Consider the following 21215-nt stretch of genomic DNA (forward strand, 5'->3'; position numbering starts at 1 on the left):
ATAAACAGATTGAATTAGAACCGACTCATATGTATTCAATTCTGCCAGTTCCTCCGGAATAGCTACTAATTCTAAGTTATTATGTAATGCTCTAGCAGGTATTTTGTTCTCTTCTAATTTGTTGTAACAATATTTACATATACGTTGATCACTACCTAACTCAAATCGACCTTCCACCAACAAGTAAGTTGCAAATTCTTCCCACTTACTATTGTTTTCCTTTTCACTTTTCAAATACAAATCAACATTCCTAGTTTGACTTTTATAATGAATACGTCGACAACAAACACAAACATAGTTTGGTATTTCAGAGCACACTGCATTAAACTTTCCAATTTCTTCTTCAAACTGATCAGTGCTAATCACTTTCCCATCTCTTTCAACATCTGTAATTGTCAAACTTTCACTTTCTATGGACTGCTCTTCTGAACCAAAATATCGCATTTCAATATCATCACACTTTTTTTGAACATCTGATAAAGAACCATGTAAAAGACCTGTATTCAGTTCATTTAAACATGACAGGTAGTGCCATAGAACATACAGCAAGTATTTATTTAATTATTAACATACACCATTACAATTTACATGTAACTACACTACCTCGTACTTTTCACCTCTCCACCGCACCGCACCCCACCACCCCACAGCACTCCCTCTGCAACCCACCGCAGACCACTTTATAGATAGTATTTTTAAAAATTGTAATCTATGTACTTAGGATGATATTATCAACCAAACGGCACACAGAAAAATTACCATTATTGGCCAAACAATTTTATCTACAACTTCGCAAACATAACACTGCACCCAAAGCTTTAAGTGGGGGGGGGGGGGGGGGGGGGGTCTGTGGGGGGTCTGAGCACCGGCAGTTTATTTTTAGGGGCCTCGAAACGGATCTCTATGGGGCTTTAATTTCGGGCCGCACAAAGGTAGTCTGTTGTTTTTTTTATTTTTATTGGACTGTAGTGAGACAGTGAGAGCATGCACATTGCTCACTACTGAGAAGTGGAGACATCATGCTAGGTGAGTCGCATTGAAGGAGAAAAGACATCCTTTAAAGAGTCATTTTCTCTCACGATTTCCCTTCTCTTTTTGCAGCGCAGGAGCAACATCATCGTGGCATGATTAGCAGAGAAACCACCAGGCGCGCAACGCCCATTGCCCCGGACTCCCTGAGACCGCTTCCCAATCGCACACACAGAGCCGCACCCGAGTACTTCACAGGTCTTCAGAAGACCATTTGCTTTTAAATGATGCTTTGTTCTTTTTCACTGCTTTTTAGAGCCCCTACATCCCCACTCTGCCTATTGCTGAAAGAATTAGCCTCCCCCGAAATTTCGCTCTGGTTGCGCATTTGGAGACGACCACATGCAGCCAACTCCAGCTCAACCCTGCTCTCACCTTTCACAGTGTCTTGTTGTAGTGCTACGAAAACACACGCTTTGCCTGGCTCACCTAGGGGCATATTATTAAGAACGATGTTAAAATTATCGCCGCTTTAGAGGCAGGAAACTGCCGCTAAAGCAGCGATAATGAGCTTGATAATATGCCCTTGTGAATTCCCATAGAAGCCCACCAGAACCTGGGCTGCTATGGGAATTCACATGGGCATATTATCAAGCCCATTATCGCGCTTTAGCAGCAGTTTCCTGCCGCTAAAGCGGCGATTATTTTAACGCCGTTCAAAGAGCAACTCAAAGCTTTCTTGTTCTTTATCAGAAAAATCTGCCTGTCAATGATTATCGCCAGCCTTTTCGGCCCCTTAAGAGGCTGGGTGGATGAGTATATTATGCGGTATTTAGGATCGGGGGCGGAGTGTGCACGGAAATAAGTACGGATAGTTGAATAAAGTGCGAGTGGATGGATGGCCAGATGGATGAATGGATAGCTAGATTGATGGATGTAGGGATGTATGAATGGATGGAAGGATGAATGGATGGATGGAAGGATGAATGGATGCATGGACCAGTACTTAGAATAGACGGGTAGGCTGATAGATGCTTAGGATTGGTTCTGGGACAGATGTATGTATGGATATATGGGCGTACGACTGAATGGATGGCACAGTGCTTACCATAGGCGAGTGGGCTGATAGATGCTTAGGATAAGTGCAGGAACAGATGTATGTAGGTAGGAATGTATGGATGAATTGAAAGATGGTTGGATGGCGCAGTGCTTAGGATGGATGGATGCAGGGCTTTAAGTGGGCTCTGAGCACCGGCAGTTATTTTCAGAAGGCCTCGAAACGGGACTCTATCGGGCTTTATTTTTGGCCCTCGCAAAGGTAGTTAGTTTTCTTTTTTTGTTTTTTATTGGACTGCAGTGAGAACATGCACATCGATGTGTGCATGCTCATTTTGCTCACTACTGATAAGTGGAGACATCATGCTAGCTGAGCCACATTGTAGGAGGAAGGGAAATACTTTAGAGAGTGTGTTTTCCGAACGTAGGATAATTGGAGGAGATTTTCTTAAGCATACAATGCTAGTTATCTTGATTTAGACCACGGCCCTACTTGGATAGCCCACACCCCTTTAAGAGGTTTGCCCCGCCCCTTTTAGAGCACCCCCAGATTTTTTTCCCCACTTAAAGCCCTGACTGCACCATAGTAACAAAGAAATGGTCCAAGCTTCCATTTAAATGTACAATGGCACCAAGTTTCATAATTTGCCACCAACGCTGGCAGCCTTCTACCACAGTGCAAGAGTGTCTATCAGCACAAAGATTTGTTATCCACAGAAATGTTGTGTGATTTGCGTAGCTGTCTGCTGGAACACTCATCGCCAAAAGGTATTAAAACATGCAAATTTGGGAGTAAAATATATACCATACCATAAAGCGTTTCATAAATGGGCTCAGTGCCACTACACCACCCTTATCCCCATCCTTGCTTAACCTTACGAAATCAAAGAAAGAGCCCCAGCAAACCTGGTAGAGCCACTATAGCAATACAGGGACTTATTTTCAACAAGTGGAACGCTCCGCAACATAAGGTATTAAAACATGCAAATTTCCAAATAAAACATATACCATGCCATAGAGCGCTTTATAAATGGACCCAGTGGCACTACATCACCTTTATTAGCTACACATGTGCACGTTACAAATGTCCATGTTATAATCCGCAACATACCCACCTCTCCCACCCCCACCCCTGCCCTTGCATAACCTTACGAAATCAAACAACGAGCCCCAGCACTCCTGTTAGCGCCACTATAGCCATACATAGAGTTAATTTCAACAGGTGTCTGCCGGAACGCTCATCAGCAAAAGGTATTAAAACCTGCAATTTTGCAAGTAAAACATACACCATACCATAAGGCGGTTTATAAATCGTCCCAGTACCACTACACCACCTCCACACCTGCCCTTGCTTAACTTTATGCAATAAAACAAAGAGCCCCAGCAAACCTGGAAGCGCCACTATAGCCATACAGAGGCTTAATTTCAACAGATGTCTCCCGAAACGCTCATCAGCAAAACGTTTTAAAACATGCAAATTTGCGGGTAAAACATATACCATGCCATAGAGCGCTTTATAAATGGTCCCAGTGGTACTACATCACCTTTAGTAGCTAGACATCTGCACGTTACTAAAGTCTGTGTTTTACTCACCAACATACCCACCTCTCCCACACCCGCCCTTGCTTAACCGTACTTAATCAAACAGAAACCCCCACCATTCCTAGTAGCACCACTATACCCATACACGGGCTTAATTTTAACAGGTGTCTATTCCTAGTAGCGCCACTATACCCATACACGGGCTTAATTTTAACAGGTGTCTTCCGGAACGCTTATCAGCAAAAAGTATTCAAACATGCAAATTGGCGGGTAAAACATAAACCTGGGCTCAAACTGGAATGGCATGGTGAGCAAAAAAACGATGGATTTAGGCCCAGATCTCTGTACTGGGGTGAATGTATGACATTATTCTGCATTCTGTCCATCAATTGTTGTTTTTGCATTTGTCACCCCGAGTGGGAAGGGAATGCTCAGACGTGAGTCCCTTGCTCTCCATGCCACTGGAATCAAGCTATCCTGGCTGACGAGGGCTGAAAGCCCAAAACCGGTCCTAGGATGCTTGTTTCCAGTCCAGGGAGGACCTGGCTTGGCAGTTCGGGCTGGACTGTTCCCATGGGGCACAGGGTCAAGACTGATTTGCATATGGCTGGGTTCAAACTGGAATGGCATGGTGAGCAAAAAAACGATGGATTTAGGCCCAGATCTCTGTACTGGGGTGAATGTATGACATTGTTCTGCATTCTGTCCATCAATTGTTGTTTTTGCATTTGTCACCCCGAGTGGGAAGGGTATGCTCAGACGTGAGTCCCTTGCTCTCCATGCCACTGGAATCAAGCTATCCTGGCTGACGAGGGCTGAAAGCCCGAAACCGGTCCTAGGATGCTTGTTTCCAGTCCAGGAGGACCTGGCTTGGCAGTTCGGGCTGGACTGTTCCCATGGGGCACAGGGTCAAGACTGATTTGCATATGGCTGGGTTCAAACTGGAATGGCATGGTGAGCAAAAAAACGATGGATTTAGGCCCAGATCTCTGTACTGGGGTGAATGTATGACATTGTTCTGCATTCTGTCCATCAATTGTTGTTTTTGCATTTGTCACCCCGAGTGGGAAGGGTATGCTCAGACGTGAGTCCCTTGCTCTCCATGCCACTGGAATCAAGCTATCCTGGCTGACGAGGGCTGAAAGCCCGAAACCGGTCCTAGGATGCTTGTTTCCAGTCCAGGGAGGACCTGGCTTGGCAGTTCGGGCTGGACTGTTCCCATGGGGCACAGGGTCAAGACTGATTTGCATATGGCTGGGTTCAAACTGGAATGGCATGGTGAGCAAAAAAACGATGGATTTAGGCCCAGATCTCTGTACTGGGGTGAATGTATGACATTGTTCTGCATTCTGTCCATCAATTGTTGTTTTTGCATTTGTCACCCCGAGTGGGAAGGGTATGCTCAGACGTGAGTCCCTTGCTCTCCATGCCACTGGAATCAAGCTATCCTGGCTGACGAGGGCTGAAAGCCCGAAACCGGTCCTAGGATGCTTGTTTCCAGTCCAGGGAGGACCTGGCTTGGCAGTTCGGGCTGGACTGTTCCCATGGGGCACAGGGTCAAGACTGATTTGCATATGGCTGGGTTCAAACTGGAATGGCATGGTGAGCAAAAAAACGATGGATTTAGGCCCAGATCTCTGTACTGGGGTGAATGTATGACATTGTTCTGCATTCTGTCCATCAATTGTTGTTTTTGCATTTGTCACCCCGAGTGGGAAGGGTATGCTCAGACGCGAGTCCCTTGCTCTCCATGCCACTGGAATCAAGCTATCCTGGCTGACGAGGGCTGAAAGCCCGAAACCGGTCCTAGGATGCTTGTTTCCAGTCCAGGGAGGACCTGGCTTGGCAGTTCGGGCTGGACTGTTCCCATGGGGCACAGGGTCAAGACTGATTTGCATATGGCTGGGTTCAAACTGGAATGGCATGGTGAGCAAAAAAACGATGGATTTAGGCCCAGATCTCTGTACTGGGGTGAATGTATGACATTGTTCTGCATTCCGTCCATCAATTGTTGTTTTTGCAAAACATAAACCATCCCATAGCACGGTTTATAAATGTGCCCAGTGGCACTACACCACCTTTACTAGCTAGACATCTGTATGTTAATAAAGTTGTTTAAACACTCTGTAGAGTGTATAGCAGAGGATGGGGAGAGTAAACAAAGTTCTAATTCCCAAACTTGTGATATACCGTCCCTTTACTGTATGTATATTAAGGACATTAAATGGAATGAAAACATTGACGAGTGTCTCAAAAGGGATAGTGAAGCTGAGCACCGGTAAAACCCGGACCACTAAAGGGAGTAGACATCGCCCTCCGGTTCCATGGTTTAATGATAGCCTAAAGATTGAAAAATCTAAATGCAAAGCACTAGAACGCAAATGGCGTAAAAATTACGACCCCAATGCTAAAAGAAGTTACCAAGAAGCCAGGAATCTTTATCACACTGCCTGTACAAAAGCAAGAGCTGCTTTTGTCTCAAAAACTATTGTTGAAGCAACCAACATGCCCAAAACTCTCTTTTCTAAAGTCAAGGAACTGGCTGGCGCACACACTACAGCTGCTGCACCACCATTAAACACACAACAATGCCAGGCGTTAGCATGCTTTTTTACTGAGAAAATCGACAAAATCATCTCAGACATTAAGGCAAAAAATTCTGTTTCAGAACCTTCCCCTCTTTCTGACTCAATACCCACTTTTTTGGGTGAAAATTTACTGGAATCCTGGCCTGATCTTTCAGTAGATAAACTGAAAGGAATCCTTAAAACTATTAAATCCGGCTCCCCCAGGGACCCCATCCCTATCAAAATCATTAAAAAACTGGATGACCACTCATTGGAGATCATTGCTAATCTCCTAAATTCATCCCTCGACCTGGCTACTGTCCCAGCCTTATGGAAGCATGCCATGGTGACACCCCTTCTGAAAAAGCCAACTGCAAACCCAGAAATACTGGCCAATTATAGACCAATATCTCTGCTCCCAGCTTTTTCTAAATGTCTAGAGAGACACGTACACTCTGCTCTAGGCACTTTTGCAGAAGAAAATTCTCTACTCTTCGCAATCTGGTTTCAGGGCTGGCTTCTCCACAGAAACCGCCCTGCTTGGTGTCACTGAACACATCAGAAAGCTTCTCGACCAAGGTCACACGGTCGCGCTCGTGTTATTGGACCTAAGTGCGGCGTTCGACACCATCTCCCATGAAACCCTTATTAAAGAGCTATATACAAATGGTGTACGAGGAAAGGCTTTGGATTGGATAAGATCTTTCCTGGCTAATCGAACCTTCCAGATCGCATCTACACAAGCCGTCTCAGACACCCTACCTGCATTGCATGGAGTGCCTCAGGGGTCCATCCTTAGCCCTTTATTTTTTAATATGTATCTAAAACCTCTGGCCGACCTTGTTGAAAAATCAGGTCTAACGCTTATGAACTACGCTGACGACTCCCAAATCATCTTCTCCCTTTCTGAATCTTGTCCTCACTCCCCTTCGTTACTTAAGGAAGGACTATTAAAAATCTTGAACTGGATGACAAAAAACCAGTTAAAATTAAACGGCGACAAGACGGAAATACTGATTTTGGGAAAAGATCAAGATCTCTGGAATTCCGTAGATTGGCCTGATCAGATGGGCGCCTTTCCTACCCCGGTGGCCCACGCCCGTAACTTGGGCTTTATACTGGACAATTCCCTATCCATGAACAAACAGGCCAGTAAAGTAACCAGCCTATGTCTCACCATAGTTAAATGGTTGAGGAAGATCCTCTGGATGCTGCCCGTGTCAACGCAAAAGACCGTAGTCAATGCCCTTATCACATCTAGGCTTGACTACGGCAACATTCTGTACCTGGGCGCAAACAAATCTGTGATCGGACGACTACAGGTAGTGCAAAATGCAGCGGTCAGGCTACTCTGCAATATTCCGAAGAACTCCGGAGTTTCGAACCATCGTAGGAATCTTCATTGGCTCAGGATCGAAAGCAGAATCCGCTTTAAAGCCCTGAACTATATGTTCGGAATTAAAGCGGGTACTGCACCAAAATATCTCCAATCTCTTGCCTCCCTCTATACGCCTAAGAGAAACCTCCGGTCGCAGACGGCAGCCTGTTTCTGCATACCCAGGTTTAAACGAGCAAGAATAGGTGGCAGATCCTTTGCCTATCTGGGACCCTCCCTTTGGAACACGCTCCCCCCCTGTATCCGAAAGGAAGGAAACTATCTTAGGTTCAGAAAGCTTGTTAAGACCTGGCTGTTTGAATAATAAACACTCAACTGCCACCTCCCTCTTTATGCCCTCATACTAGCTGTGTCTAGGTACCGGGAAACCCTTTTTGGGTAGCTGTTGCGCCCTATAAATTGATTAAATAAATAAAAATTAAACACCTACGTATATTCAGCACAGGGACACAGCCTGACAATTAGTATCACTTATAATCACATGTAGTTTACTAATGTCAAGAAAGTCATACAGAAAATATACCGAACATTTTCATTTCTTTTTTTTATCTCTCACACATTTATAAAACATCTCTTCTAAAGAAACACTCCCCAACCACTTCTATTTCATAAGAACAGACAATCCTTAATAACTACCATATATTTTAGTATATCTACCTTTTTATTATTCACTTGTCACAAACTACTAAAACTATTAACTATACCCAAATGCAAACCAGAAACCATGTTCATATTATATCTCAACCTATGTTCAAATGATTCAAACTATGCGTACATATAAAAGGAACGTATCACTTTTACTATCTCCATCTCCTCTCCATGTAATCTCCAAACACTGTAGACGGCCTCACAGTACAACAACCTACCTAGGCTTATATTCAAATCTACCTCTCACTGTCAAAAATGAGACCACAACCTGTCGACATACCATTTCTGGGTTTGGTTTTTATCGCTTTTAACTTGATAACACATACATCTCCTACCCCCGCCTTCCCCACTACTTCCACAAAAAGTATAATTTGCAAACGTGGGACATTTTATTTCTCGCCTGAATACATTAGCAAACCCAAATTAACCCTGTACCTAATTTTCAAAACCATACAGTCCTTTAAAGATGACAAACTACATTTCTTCTTTGTGAAAAATTCCTAAACGTATATAAAGTACTTATTTAACAACAGGTCAAACTTTATGCATATTTTATAACCAATATGAAAAACCACACTTTACTAACAGTATATTATTTTGAAATAAAAAATACTTTCAAACTTAAAAATATCACCTCAAATACTTAATCACTACTACAGAACATATAACACACCTTATTCATTTCTACCTCACCTTTGCAGTTGGTATGCAGATTTCAAATGTCACACATGCATGCAATTCTTTCTTTGTCACACAGTACATGTATTGCACCGCTTTCATCAAGAATGGAACCAGTAATGGCACAATTTCTCTGTCGCTCCACATATAAATACATGTAAAGAACAAATCAGAATCATTCCTTCATCGACATTCCAAAACTTATCTCCATTCGTTATTTTTGAATTTTCCATCTGAAAAGCTACTTAATATTCCGCCCCACATACAGGTCAGAAGTTCAACCTATTTTATCACCACACTTTCTGGAACATTCTACAACACCTGCAGGTTAAAAGTTCATGATTTTTTGAAACGTAACTATTTTTCTCAGCATATTCTCGAACATTTAACAGCACCTGCAGGTTAAAAGTTCACCATTGTTTTAAGTTCCAAATGTACCTTCCAAATGCAAGTAGCACGTCTGGTTGAGCTGAGCACATTTCATCCTATCGTATGGACTCCACGTTTAGACTGCTCTTTATTAACCAATGACAAACATGTTTTCTCATGCAACTAATATGCACCCTAGTTTTTAGAAGATTTTTCCCCATCTTCAAACATATCTCTTACTCTACGAAGGAACTGCATGAGCTACAGACCCCTTTCCATACCTTCCAGCCATACCTTCAAAATACTAGTGTGGATCATAGGACATAGCTATGTTTTCTGGTGCAAGAGGTATGCAGAACAGAGACATATTGACTTAGACCTAGGTTTACAAAATTTGGACATTAAATGGTTTGCACAAAGAGGATTGAAGTGGCACCAATTGTTGCTTTTGGTTAAAACGTGTTTGCATCTCCAACACCCTGACCTCATGATTGTGCATTGTGGTGGAAACGACCTAGAACATTGACTGGGGTAGGTTTGGAAATGCTAATGAAGGTCACTTTTCGACAATTGACCTTGCTTTTGCCTCAAACTCTCTTTGTATATTCCAATATATACCAAAGACAGAAGTGGAAATGGTCAAACCAATTTTGTCCTCCGATTGAAAAATCTAAGAAGAATGTCAACAAAGCTGTCTGCATACCTCAGAGACTATAGAATGGGATCGATCTACAACAACGACATATGTTTTGATATGGCTGATATCTACAGAAGTGATGGAGCACACTTCACAGATCAGGGAAATCGAGTTTTCCTCAATAACCTGAAGCTGTGCATCCACACTTCTATGTAGCTCCAACTAATAAACACAAGGGCTCTTTTTAGAGCCGCCTTATAAGTGACAGCTTAGGCAGGCTATTTTAGGGCCAGGTAACGGCAACTCCCACACCCTCGCCAAAATTTATTCTCCACACAGCTGTGGCGCAGCGGCCAGGCCATCTGATTTTGGAGCACAGATCTCTCGCTTTGATCTCCGACTCTAGCGACAGCTCAGGATAGCACAATGTGACTCTGAGCAATCGCTCACTTAATTTCCACGCCGGCCCCCAGCGCCTGCAGACCCGTATGAGTGAGTAGTTTGCACTTTACAAATACCGGATTGATTGGAAACTGCAGAATTGAACTTCACACTCCCTCTGTAGCACCCCCCAATCACCCTACAGACGTCGCACTGTTTAAAACAAAACTTCCTCCTAGTATGTATGCACACATGCTGACCCTACTTGGACAGGTGTGCCGAAGCGGCCAGAAAATATGAGTTCAAAGGACAGGGCTCACGGTTTAATCCCCTGCTCCGGCAGCAGCTCAGCTCAGCTCCGTGTGACTCTGGGCAATGGCTCACTTAATAACTCACATATTTTCCACGCCGGCCTCCAGGGCCTTCAGACCCATAGCGGTGAGTAGTTTGCGCTTTACAAATACCGTATTGATTGACCTTTGCATTCCCTGTATAACACCACCTAAACACCATATACAAATTACCGTGTTCCAAACAAAACTCCCTACTACTACGTATAAAATATTACTGACTTGGACAGGTGTGGCACAGCGGCCAGAGCACATGACTGCACAGCATAGGACACACAGTTTGGGCTCAGGGTTTCATCCCCGAGTCCAGCAGCAGCTCAATTGATCAGCATAACACTCCAGGCAATACCTCACTTAATTTCCGTACCCCGCACTTTCAGACCGGTAGGGTTCAGTAGTTCAGCGCCTTTATCCCCGAGTCCGGCAGCAGCTCAGCTTACGCCCCCAGCGCCATCAGACCCGTACGAGTGAGTAGTTTGCACTATCCAAATACCGAATTGATTTGATACGCGCAAATTTACCTTTGCACTCACTGTATAACAACACCATACACAACTTACAATATTCGAAACAAAAGTTCCTCTGAGTAGGTATAACTACATGCTGACACTACTTGCACAGATGTGGCACAGCGGCCTGAGCACATGACTTCATAGCATAGGACACACAGTTTGGACTCGCGCTTTCATTCCCGAGTCCGGCAGCAGCTCAGCTTAGCAGTATGAGACTCTAGACAATACCTCACATATTTTCCGTACCCCAGCACTTTCAGACCAGAAGGGGTCAGTAGTTCGTCCTAGTAGGTATAAAACCATTTTTTTTTTAAATATCTTTATTGAGCATCACATGAAAATTACATTTACATCCTGCATCACTTTACATTTGTGCACTTTTCTGAGTATAGTCTAAGAACTGGTATCCAATTTACGAAGATCCGCCTCTCAATCTGTGTGCTTCGCCCGTTCTAACAATGTCAATGACTATAAGCGAGCGAGGCAACCATACCAGTACCCCCCAATAGCTTGTACCATACCTGCTGAGTGCAGATCAATATAATACTCAATTCAACTCTACCCCACAACCACCCCCCTCCCACTAAACCCAAACCAACAAAAAAAAAACATTGGGAGTAGGTGTAAACACATGCTGACAAAACTTCCACAGGTGTGGTGCAACGGAGAGGGCACCTGACTTCACAACATAAGACACACAGTTTGGGCTCACGCTTTAATCCCCAAGTCCCGCAGCAGCATCAGACTCTAGGCAATTCCTCACTTAATTTCGCACTTTCAGACCGATAGGAATGAGTATTTCACTTCGCACCCCCTATATAGCACACCCTAAACACCCCACAGAGGTTACAGTGCTCCTACCCTCCTCTTTCCTACTTTTTCCACCCTTCCCCCCCCCCCCCTTACTCGCTTCAAAAGAATCACAAAATGGCTGCCAACACTTCCTAGTTCCAACCGCTCGCAGCCAATAAGCAGCAAGCTCGTGCTCTTAACACCTCAGCCAATCAGATGGCAGAATTCCCAAATATCGATATCTGTAAATATCGATATTTCTCCAAAACTACTGAACAGATTTACACCAAATAAACAAAAGTGTGCTTTCTAGACCAAGACCCTTCTCCCTGCCAAATTTGGGGTAATTCCGTTCACCCGTTCGACCTGTAGCCTTGTCTAAAGTTTCTATGGAAATTAACATGGAAAAAACACTTTTTGGGAGCCCATTTTTTTGCTTGGCCCCCCCCCCCTTGACGAATCACCCACAAACTTTCAACCTAGGAGCTGATATGAACAAAGAATTAGTTTGGAAAATATCATGAAGATTCATCAAACGACGCCAAAGTTATAAGCAAAACAAAAAATGCTCTTCCTCTGGAAACTTGGTCCTAACTGTAACTACCTACTGGCAATCGCCAGTAGGTAATATATATATATATATTGCGCCTTTAATCATACTCCTCGGTTACGGCAACATTTGCTTGGCTATTTATGTGAGTGGGGTTGCAGGATAACGTGATGTATGTCCATTGATAGGAACATACAGCTCTGCCTTTACCTGTTCCCTGCTGATGGTGCATATGTTTGGAACTACTTCATTCTCTATGGCACATGTCATTGTGTTCTTGAAAACACAACATATTAGCTCTCAGACCGCGAGGTTCCATAGAAGATACTTTCTAGAGTTTTCATCCCATTTAAACTCCCTCAAGTCCAGGGGGCATGTATGCTACTTTCTAAGACCCACATGCCAACTCCTAGTTGGTCTTCCTTTTCACATGATTCTAATTTATAAGCGACCAGAAGTTTTACAATATATCTGAATCTGGCTTCCATCTAAATGCCTTCCTCAGCATCTCAAGCTCTCATACATCTGTCCTTAAACAAGACCCCCAGCAGTTTACACCCAGACCTTTCTGTGGCCTTAAGAGTTTGTTGGTTTGTTTTCTGTCCTATCCTATGTACTGCATCCTCTGATCTGGGGAATTTGCATGAAAACCTCCTCCTCTTATAGCCATCCACTAAATCTTCATGTGGTCCCTATAGTTTGGCGTATTGAATTGCAGGTCTGTCCTCAAACTTCAGGATGACATCAGCCAGGGTTTCTGCATCCCATCATTTTTATCATAGAATTTTCTATAGAAGCCGTATCAGTTTTTACCATGTTAGTAAAAGAATTGTAGCTGTCCTATATTGTCTCAGAAAAAGGAAACTGAGCACCCAGGCCTTACCTCTCATGCAATTGCAATTTAACTTTATGCAATCCTATACTGTGTTCATTCCAAGAGTAATGAGTCCTGTTTTTTAGGTCTGGCGTTAGACAAGATCTTTTGAATTTATAAAAATATTTATAATATACTTACATATTTCGGGCTTTCAGCCACCTTCCTTCATCCATTGGTCTGTTGTTTTTATCATACACATTTTGCTTCCACCCACTACAGCATACAGGATGGGTCAATGGGTCAGCCTGCTTAAAATAAAACTTAAGTGTTTCTTTTGTTTTTAATAAGGAATTGCTTGCTACCCTGTAACATCTCACTTTGATATTGAATATTTTCACAGCACCATACCGTTAAAAACACTCACTAGAAAGTGGTTTGTTCGAGCTGTTCGTGAATCCAGCCTATTTATTATGTGACTGTTTGACCTGATCACCGCAGGATTGTTAGAAAATGTTGAGTGTGTGGGCATGCTAATAGGAGATAATCTGCTGCATGGCTTAATTTATAAGGTCCCAAAGGCGAGACCTATTGGCTATGCCAATGATTGTTTTCTAATTGCTTATTTTCTAGTATAATTGTTGTAGCTCACTGCAAACTTTCTGCTGTTTGATTACTGCTTTATGTACTCTGAGAGTGGACTGTTTATATTCATGGACTGAAATGATAGCATTATGTGCAGCAAGATGACTGATGGTCTTCAGATTTAGTTTGATCTGAAACAGTTTTGTTAAAATGATGTATGTTTATCTATTACAGCTTTCTGGAACCCAGGTTGCCCACCTTCGATTTGTTATATTATCTGGCTTCGAACACTTTGTTGCAATAAACCGAGTGACTGCAGAGTGAGCAGCAGAACACATCTCACATCTTATGTGCATTTCTGGAACAAGAAAGAAGTGTCTGAAATATATACTACATAAAGCATTATTGGATTCTTGTATACAGTTTCACACACTTAAAAATGGTGAATACATCCATTAGTAATTTTCTTAAATTATGTATCAAAGTGCATGTAAAGCATTCACTGTAAATATCTGTTGTATCTTTTCAGGAATTTTTTTTTTCAAGTGTATAGTGTCTGTCCTAAAGTCAGAAATAGATTTAAATTACAATGAAACAAATTAATCCCCCTTACTACCCACTACCGCTGTTCTAAATATCCTTCTCACAAGTTTTATATTTGAAGATTTTTTTACATTGTATTATATTTTGTTTGTGGTACATTCTGTACTAAAGCAAACGTGTATTAAAAGTTAAAATCTATGTTTCGAAATGAATCACCTTTTCATATTGCATGCTTTGTGTACAGCGCTCTGATCCCTGACGGGTCAGGTTCGCGCTTTATAAAACCTTTCAAATAAATAAACTAGGCTACTGCTTCCTTATCGTATAATATGTTATGTGGAATGAAATGCAGTTACACGTTAAGTCTAACTAAACACTTTTTGTCTTAGTTTCGCAATGCCCCTCATTTAGGGATGCCCTGACATCTTCAACTGCTACTTCACTTTTGCTCTTTAGCAAGCCTAAACCTCACCAAATATTGTTAAAGCCATGTTACATACATTAATTTCAGAGCATGGCCCTCAAATCAGAACACATATGGCATACATAGTAGTTTCTTTCTATTAGTATATGTAACAATGTAATGGAATAATAACGTCATACATAACAGCAATGTATAACATTAATTTAAAAATAGAATTATTTTTTTAAAAGTGCTATGTAGTGCCAACATTCCATGAACAGGGGGGCAGTATAGTGTTAAAGTTCGAGATGGAATTGTAATAAGATAATTACTCCTTTAAGTAGCTCATCCAGAGACTATGGTACAAAATGAGGAAAAGGGCCATTGTCGTCCTATGATGTAATTAAAATGTTCTTTAGTAATATTTTAACACGAGTGTCATGTAATGTACAGTGTCTACGTGCAAAGGTTTGCCATTTTCTCATATCTGAATTACCATTTCGTCTACACTGGGCCCATAGAACTGCAGGTGTGGGCGTTGTCATTTGGTGGTTTGGCGCTCACAAAAAGCTAAATAGCTCCAGAATCTTTGTAGCCTTATCTGCAGCAGGTAAAACGGTGTGGACTACAGTATGGTGATCGAGTACCGTTTAATGATCCACTTGGAAAGGAGTGCTTCCTGGGCTTTCCTTGGCCATCTCACTATAGAATACATAAACCTTAACATTCCAAAACTAGGAATAAGGCCTTCTTGATACTTAATGGAAGTGGAACAATGTGGTGTAGTAAACCACAGGAACTGTAATATTGACGTGGTCTATTCTGTTGAATCTTCACATTCGATTAAATAGTCATTATTGCAGCTATTTAGTGAATGGGTCTTGTTCACTTATTTAATCACCATGATCAATATTATCAAGATATAATGCTACTTTGAAGGATGGTAACAATGCCCACTGACAGATAGGGAACATACCAAGTATGCTTGTACCTACAAGTTCAAAATTCAAGTAGAGGCGGAGCTCAAAATCTCATGAAATTGTTATAAAATGTCACATACTATACAATCATTTAATAATCCTCTCCAGGCTTTCATGGGTTTACTAATGTTCCCTTTAAGGTATGAAATATAAGAGTGTGAATAAACGGACTAAAGATTTAAAAGGGATGAATGCTGCTATTAGATATGGCAATGAAATGTTTGTGCTGTCTGACTTGTATGTCATGAACATATGGTGGGTTACTGGGAGATTCAGATGTACAGAGGAGGCCAGATGTACGAAGCCATTTTGTTTTCGCGAAGCCTGCGACCCGCAATATCACAGGGCTTGCAACTAGGTATTTTGTTCTGTATTAAACCCATGGGCGGCAGCTCAGCTCAGCATCATGTGACTCTGGGCAGCAGCTCACTTAATCTCCCTGATGGCCCCCAGTGCCTTGAAACCCTTAAGGGGGTGATATGTTCGCACTTTACAAATAGCAATTAAGTAAGTAATGGTTTGAGAAATGGATAACAAATAACATGTTTAGGGCGTCTCTTCAAAATTTGCGAATTGCAAGGAAATGTATCAATTTTTTTGCAGCTGTGAACTAGTTGCAAAGCGTTGAGAAGTTACATACTCCCTAGTTGGAGCAACAACCCATTCTCAAAAGGGAAACGGTCATCGTGGTACTCTTTCCTGTTTGGGAATGTTATAAAAAAAAAGTTTTTGGGGGAGCAGAAAGTGGTCTAGAGGACCACTGCCTACTCTTAAGCAAACTGTTCAAAAATATATATTTTAAACACAGCACCGTTTCCTGTAAGGATAAATGGCTGCATTTAAAATATATATATATATTATTTAAAAATGATCACAGACATGGTGGTCTGTTGACCCCAGCAGGCTACCAGCTCTGTGATGGGCCCCAAAGGGTGTGATTCACAATTTGCAACCTACCTCATGAATAATAATGAGGATGTTTGGATTGGCACTCACTCCAAAGGGGGATTTTGTGAACTGGCCAATTAGTACATTAGTTGGTTCACAAAACTCTATTTCAGTCACTAAAAGGATTGAAATGTCCGTAGATCTGACCCTGTATTCCTCCTTAGCCCACAATCAGGTTTGTGGGCTATGTCTCTAGATTTCCATTCATTGGAGCTGAAGAAAAACAAGAGAGGATATGTTCTTGTTGTATGTACATAGAGTAATAATAAAATAAATATGTTGTAACTCACACAAGTTCAACTTACAAACAAAAAATGTATTCTTCAAATCACACAACCGTCCCCCTTGCATATATAAATGTTATAATATTTACAAAACAACAATTATTAACAATCATTGGCATAGCCAATAGGTCTCGCTTTTGGGACCTTATAAGTATTTAGTTATCCAGCACAATATCCTTGGTGCAACAACATCAACTGTTGCATGGCTAAACACTTATAAGGTCCCAAAGGCGAGACCTATTGGCTATGCCAATGCTTGTTTTGAAGTTTATGGGCTGTTTTATAATCCTTGACTCCTCCCATGGTGGTAGTTTAGCACTAAAGTACCCTTCCTGTTCGGCGCCAGGCCAGGTAAACGATTTGATGAAGTCTACCACCTTCTGACTAAACGGTTAGTGTGCACTTTGGGCTTCAATGGAACCGATGTTATGTAATGCAAAGAGACTGAAAGCATTGAAGTTGCAACTGGACAGGCATGATGCACTTTTAATTCCGGATTTCCCAACGCCCTCTCCCCGCAAAAAACAATGTCAAATGGAACCCGAGGATTGACTGTGCCAGTTTCTTGAGGGCCCCAATAAGCACCTCTGGCTTCTCTGAATCAGTAACAATTAAAGAATGGTGGGCTGTGTGTGTGGGGGGTGGGGGGGGGGGTCTTGAGGGAGAACACCCTGTGTCCCCTAATGTGGAAGGATCTTAAAAAGGAGAAAACAGGCAGATGAAAAGAGGGAGAGCGGTAGTGCCACAGAGAACGGTAGTGATAGTGAGAGACGACAGAGAAAGGGCGAGAGAGAGAAGGGAGAGAGGGGGCGGGAGCGGGCAAGAGAGAGAAGGGTGAGAGGGAGAGAAGGGGAGAGGGCGAGAGAGAGAAGGAGAGAGTGAGAGAGAGAAGGAGAGGGCGAAAGAGAGAAGGAGAGGGCGAGAGAGAGGCGAGGGAGGGAAGGGGGAGGGAGAGGGCGAGAGAAGGGGGCTGAGGGCTAGAAGGGGGAGAGGGCGAGAGGGCAAAAGAGAGAAGGAGAGGGCGAGAGAGAGAAGGAGAGGGTGAGAGGGAGAGGGCGAAGGAGAGAGAGAGAAGGAGAGGGCGAGAGAGAGAGAAGGAGAGGGCGAAAGAGAGAAGGAGAGGGCGAGGGAGAGAAGGGGGAGGGAGAGGGCGAGGGCGAGAGAAAAGGGAGGGAGAGGGCGAGAGAGAGAAGGAGAGGGCGAGAGAGAGAAGGAGAGGGCTAGGGAGAGGCCGAGGGAGCAGGCGAGGGAGAGAGAGAGAGAACAAAACAGGCCTAGTAGAGAGCCAGACAGAGAGATACAGACAGACAGATGAACAGAGACCGACAGATTTTTCCTGGGAGCATTTAAAAAGGGTGGGGAGGGCAGGCAACTTTGCCACTGCAAAAACCACTCATGCTCCCGCACTCCGTTCTCCAGACCAGACACTGGGTTCAGCCCCGCAATTAAAGGATTGAAGCAGTGCCAACGTGTCCAGGCACACACCGGCGTGGCGTTAGAAGAGCTGGTGCATGTTACACAGGCCTTTCCGTTTCTACAGCCAAACACTCACTGACTGCTTAGCTGGATTCACTTAATACAGCATTTTTTTTTAGGAAGGATCAGAACGGCGCCCCGTTCATATAATCGGCATAATTTCTTGTTAATAAGCCCAAGTGCTTCATAATGTACAGGCCAGTAACTATGCCAAGAAATAAATTAAATGTGCCTCAGATCACACAGCTGCTGGTTTATAACAAGTCATGAAGATGTTAGGGGTTGTTACTATTACTTTTAAGTTGAGGCTGGCACAGCTGTTCTTTTAGGCAGCAAACACCACCAACAGAACACATTAAACAGAACACTGAATACATATCAAACTCAGATGCAATATACCATATAGCTAGGTATCACTGATTCACAAGTAATCAATCACAACCTCTAAAGGAATTCAGTTAGCGAACAGTAGTACTTCTTTCTTCAAAAGAAAATATCCCTTTCCACAGACAACACACAACATACTACAGCAACACTGCACAGCTAGGTAGATTTAAGAGGACTGTGTGAGGGTAGGAACACACTAATCACAGCTATCCATGCACATAACCAGTGACCAGATGGTTCCAAAATTCTTGACTATTCATGGACTTTGCTTTTAACCATCAACCCAGTGAGCTATCTTAAACAACAAACCAGAATAACACCAAAGCAACTGCATGTTATCGTTTTTTTAAAGAAGAGGAAAATGCGGAAATGAGAGAGAGCTGGTAAGACGCGGACTGGCCACTTTGAAAGAGAAACAAGCATTAGCATAGCCAATAGGTCTCGCCTTTGGGACCTTATAAGTGTTTAGCCATGCAACAGTTGCATAACTAAATACTTATAAGGTCCCAAAAGCGAGACCTATTGGCTATGCAAAGCGGCCGCGAAAGTGAAAGTAACCGCGGTAAAGCGCGGCACGCGCGCCCGCGCACATGCACTGTAGCTCTAGGCTGGCCTGGTAGCACTTTTTGGAGCCCTCTCAATAAGTCTCGCCAGACCAGCGCATGCGCGGGGTCAGGCGAGACCTAAAAAACACAATAGCCTTTGAAACGGGCACAAAGAGCATGCCAGCGCTTGGGGTTTCCTCATGATATGTCAGATGTAACGGGACGCACCCTGAAGTGTACAGAACACACCAAACATGCGACCCCTCACCTGAGGCCAGGAAGGGGGTCGTGGTGAGCAAGTACCTGCGGTAGAGAAGGGGGTTCAGTGCCTGAAGCCGGGGGCCAGCTCCGCGCCTCACTGCATCCAGCCAGGTCGCCTCCTTCTCTCCCTATCAGCTGCTTAACTTATTTAACTTTGGCCTGCGTAAAATGGGCCCTGGCACGTTCAATCTGGTCCGCAAGTATTTCCAGAGCTACCGGCAAAATGTTTAGTTTGCCACTTGGGGGCTCACTCTTCCAAAGACGCAGGGCAATTTTTAAACTTCTTCATTGCAGTCTGGCGCTCTGCATTTGCCCTTTGAGGTGGTAACCCTGTGGCAGCTGCCTACAGAGGTTTTTATAGAGCACTGGCACCGAGTCTATTGGGCTAAAATACCTTTTTTAGAAGTTGAAAAGCTTTATGTAAAACATGCACAGAGTGTAAAATACTCATGTATTACTGGTGTGGGGGGTCCTTGACCTGTGAGAGGCAAGCCTCGAGAGGGGCAGCTGGACACTTATGGGGGAAGCAGCGCTGCTGAAACATGATCCCATATGACAGCCTCCCCCAGATAAGAAAAACACAGACACCCAAGAACAAGGAGCTGGCAGGATGTCCCTCCCGTACATATTAACCACCTTCTTTGATAGACACAGGCAAATCCCTCTCACAATACCAAGAGCAGGCAGAGCACCCCGACAGTATTACATACAGCGAATAAGCCCCATGTTCTCACACATACAGTACTACTTTTCCACAATTGAGAGCAGTTATAACCCAGCAGACACCATTAAGTAATGACACGCCTCCACTGCCCCACCAAAGTTAGAGAGAAAGACAACACAAAAACAGTTAGCTGAAACACCCAATCAGCTTGACCCTCCACCACAACACACACAGCTCCACAGCCCCCTGCAAGAGTGGTTTGCAGGCAGCGATACAGTTGGAAAAAATAGTAATTTCGGACACACACTGATATGGGAAAGCCGGAAGTCTCCACAGAGCCAGGCAGATGCCACAGCCGCGGAGTGGCCAGAGCGGGGATAAGGCGCGACGAGAGCGGGCAGAGGAAGTGGACAGGGTGCGACAGCAGAGGACAGAGATGGGGGCAAAACAGAGAGAGGGCGGGACTAAAAGCAGATGGATGGAGAAGCCTCTGGGGTGAGGAGCGGGCAAAGAGCTGCGACAAGCCCCAGGAAGCGAAAAGGGGAAGGGGACAAGGACCAAAAAGGGGACAGAGAGAGAATATGGGGCCAGGGAGAGGGCAAGGGGACAAAGCAGGATGGCAGTGGATAGAAAGAGGGGACAAGGCGCTACAAGAACGGACAGAGAGGGAGGGTACATCATACATGGAGCACGGACAAAGACCATGGAGGGTGCAAACCAAGGGACCAATGGACCTGGAAACAGGTAGAGAGAGCACAAATGGCAAAATAGTAAGCAGAGAGAAGGTCTAGGGGCATCAGAGCAGGTTGAGACAAGGCAGAGGACAGTAGGACGGCCAGAACTGGGTGACCGAGAGACAATGAGAGGGGACAAGAGGC

General features: G+C 43.7%; 1 protein-coding gene across 2 annotated transcripts in view; it reads left to right on the forward strand.

Annotated features, from left to right (window-relative positions):
* Positions 1–14703, forward strand: part of IFT25 (intraflagellar transport 25) — a 202232-nt gene extending 187529 nt beyond the window's left edge. For both annotated transcript variants that reach the window (XM_085602581.1, XM_085602582.1), the window contains one exon: positions 14081–14703. In XM_085602581.1, coding sequence (XP_085458707.1) covers positions 14081–14170 — 90 coding nt within the window. In that variant the 3' untranslated portion in view covers positions 14171–14703. The remainder of the gene's footprint in view (positions 1–14080) is intronic.
* Positions 14704–21215: the final 6512 nt, after the last annotated feature.

Source organism: Triturus cristatus, chromosome 4_2 (assembly GCF_964204655.1).
Source record: "Triturus cristatus chromosome 4_2, aTriCri1.1, whole genome shotgun sequence".
In the NCBI taxonomy this organism is placed as follows: Eukaryota; Metazoa; Chordata; class Amphibia; order Caudata; family Salamandridae; genus Triturus; species Triturus cristatus.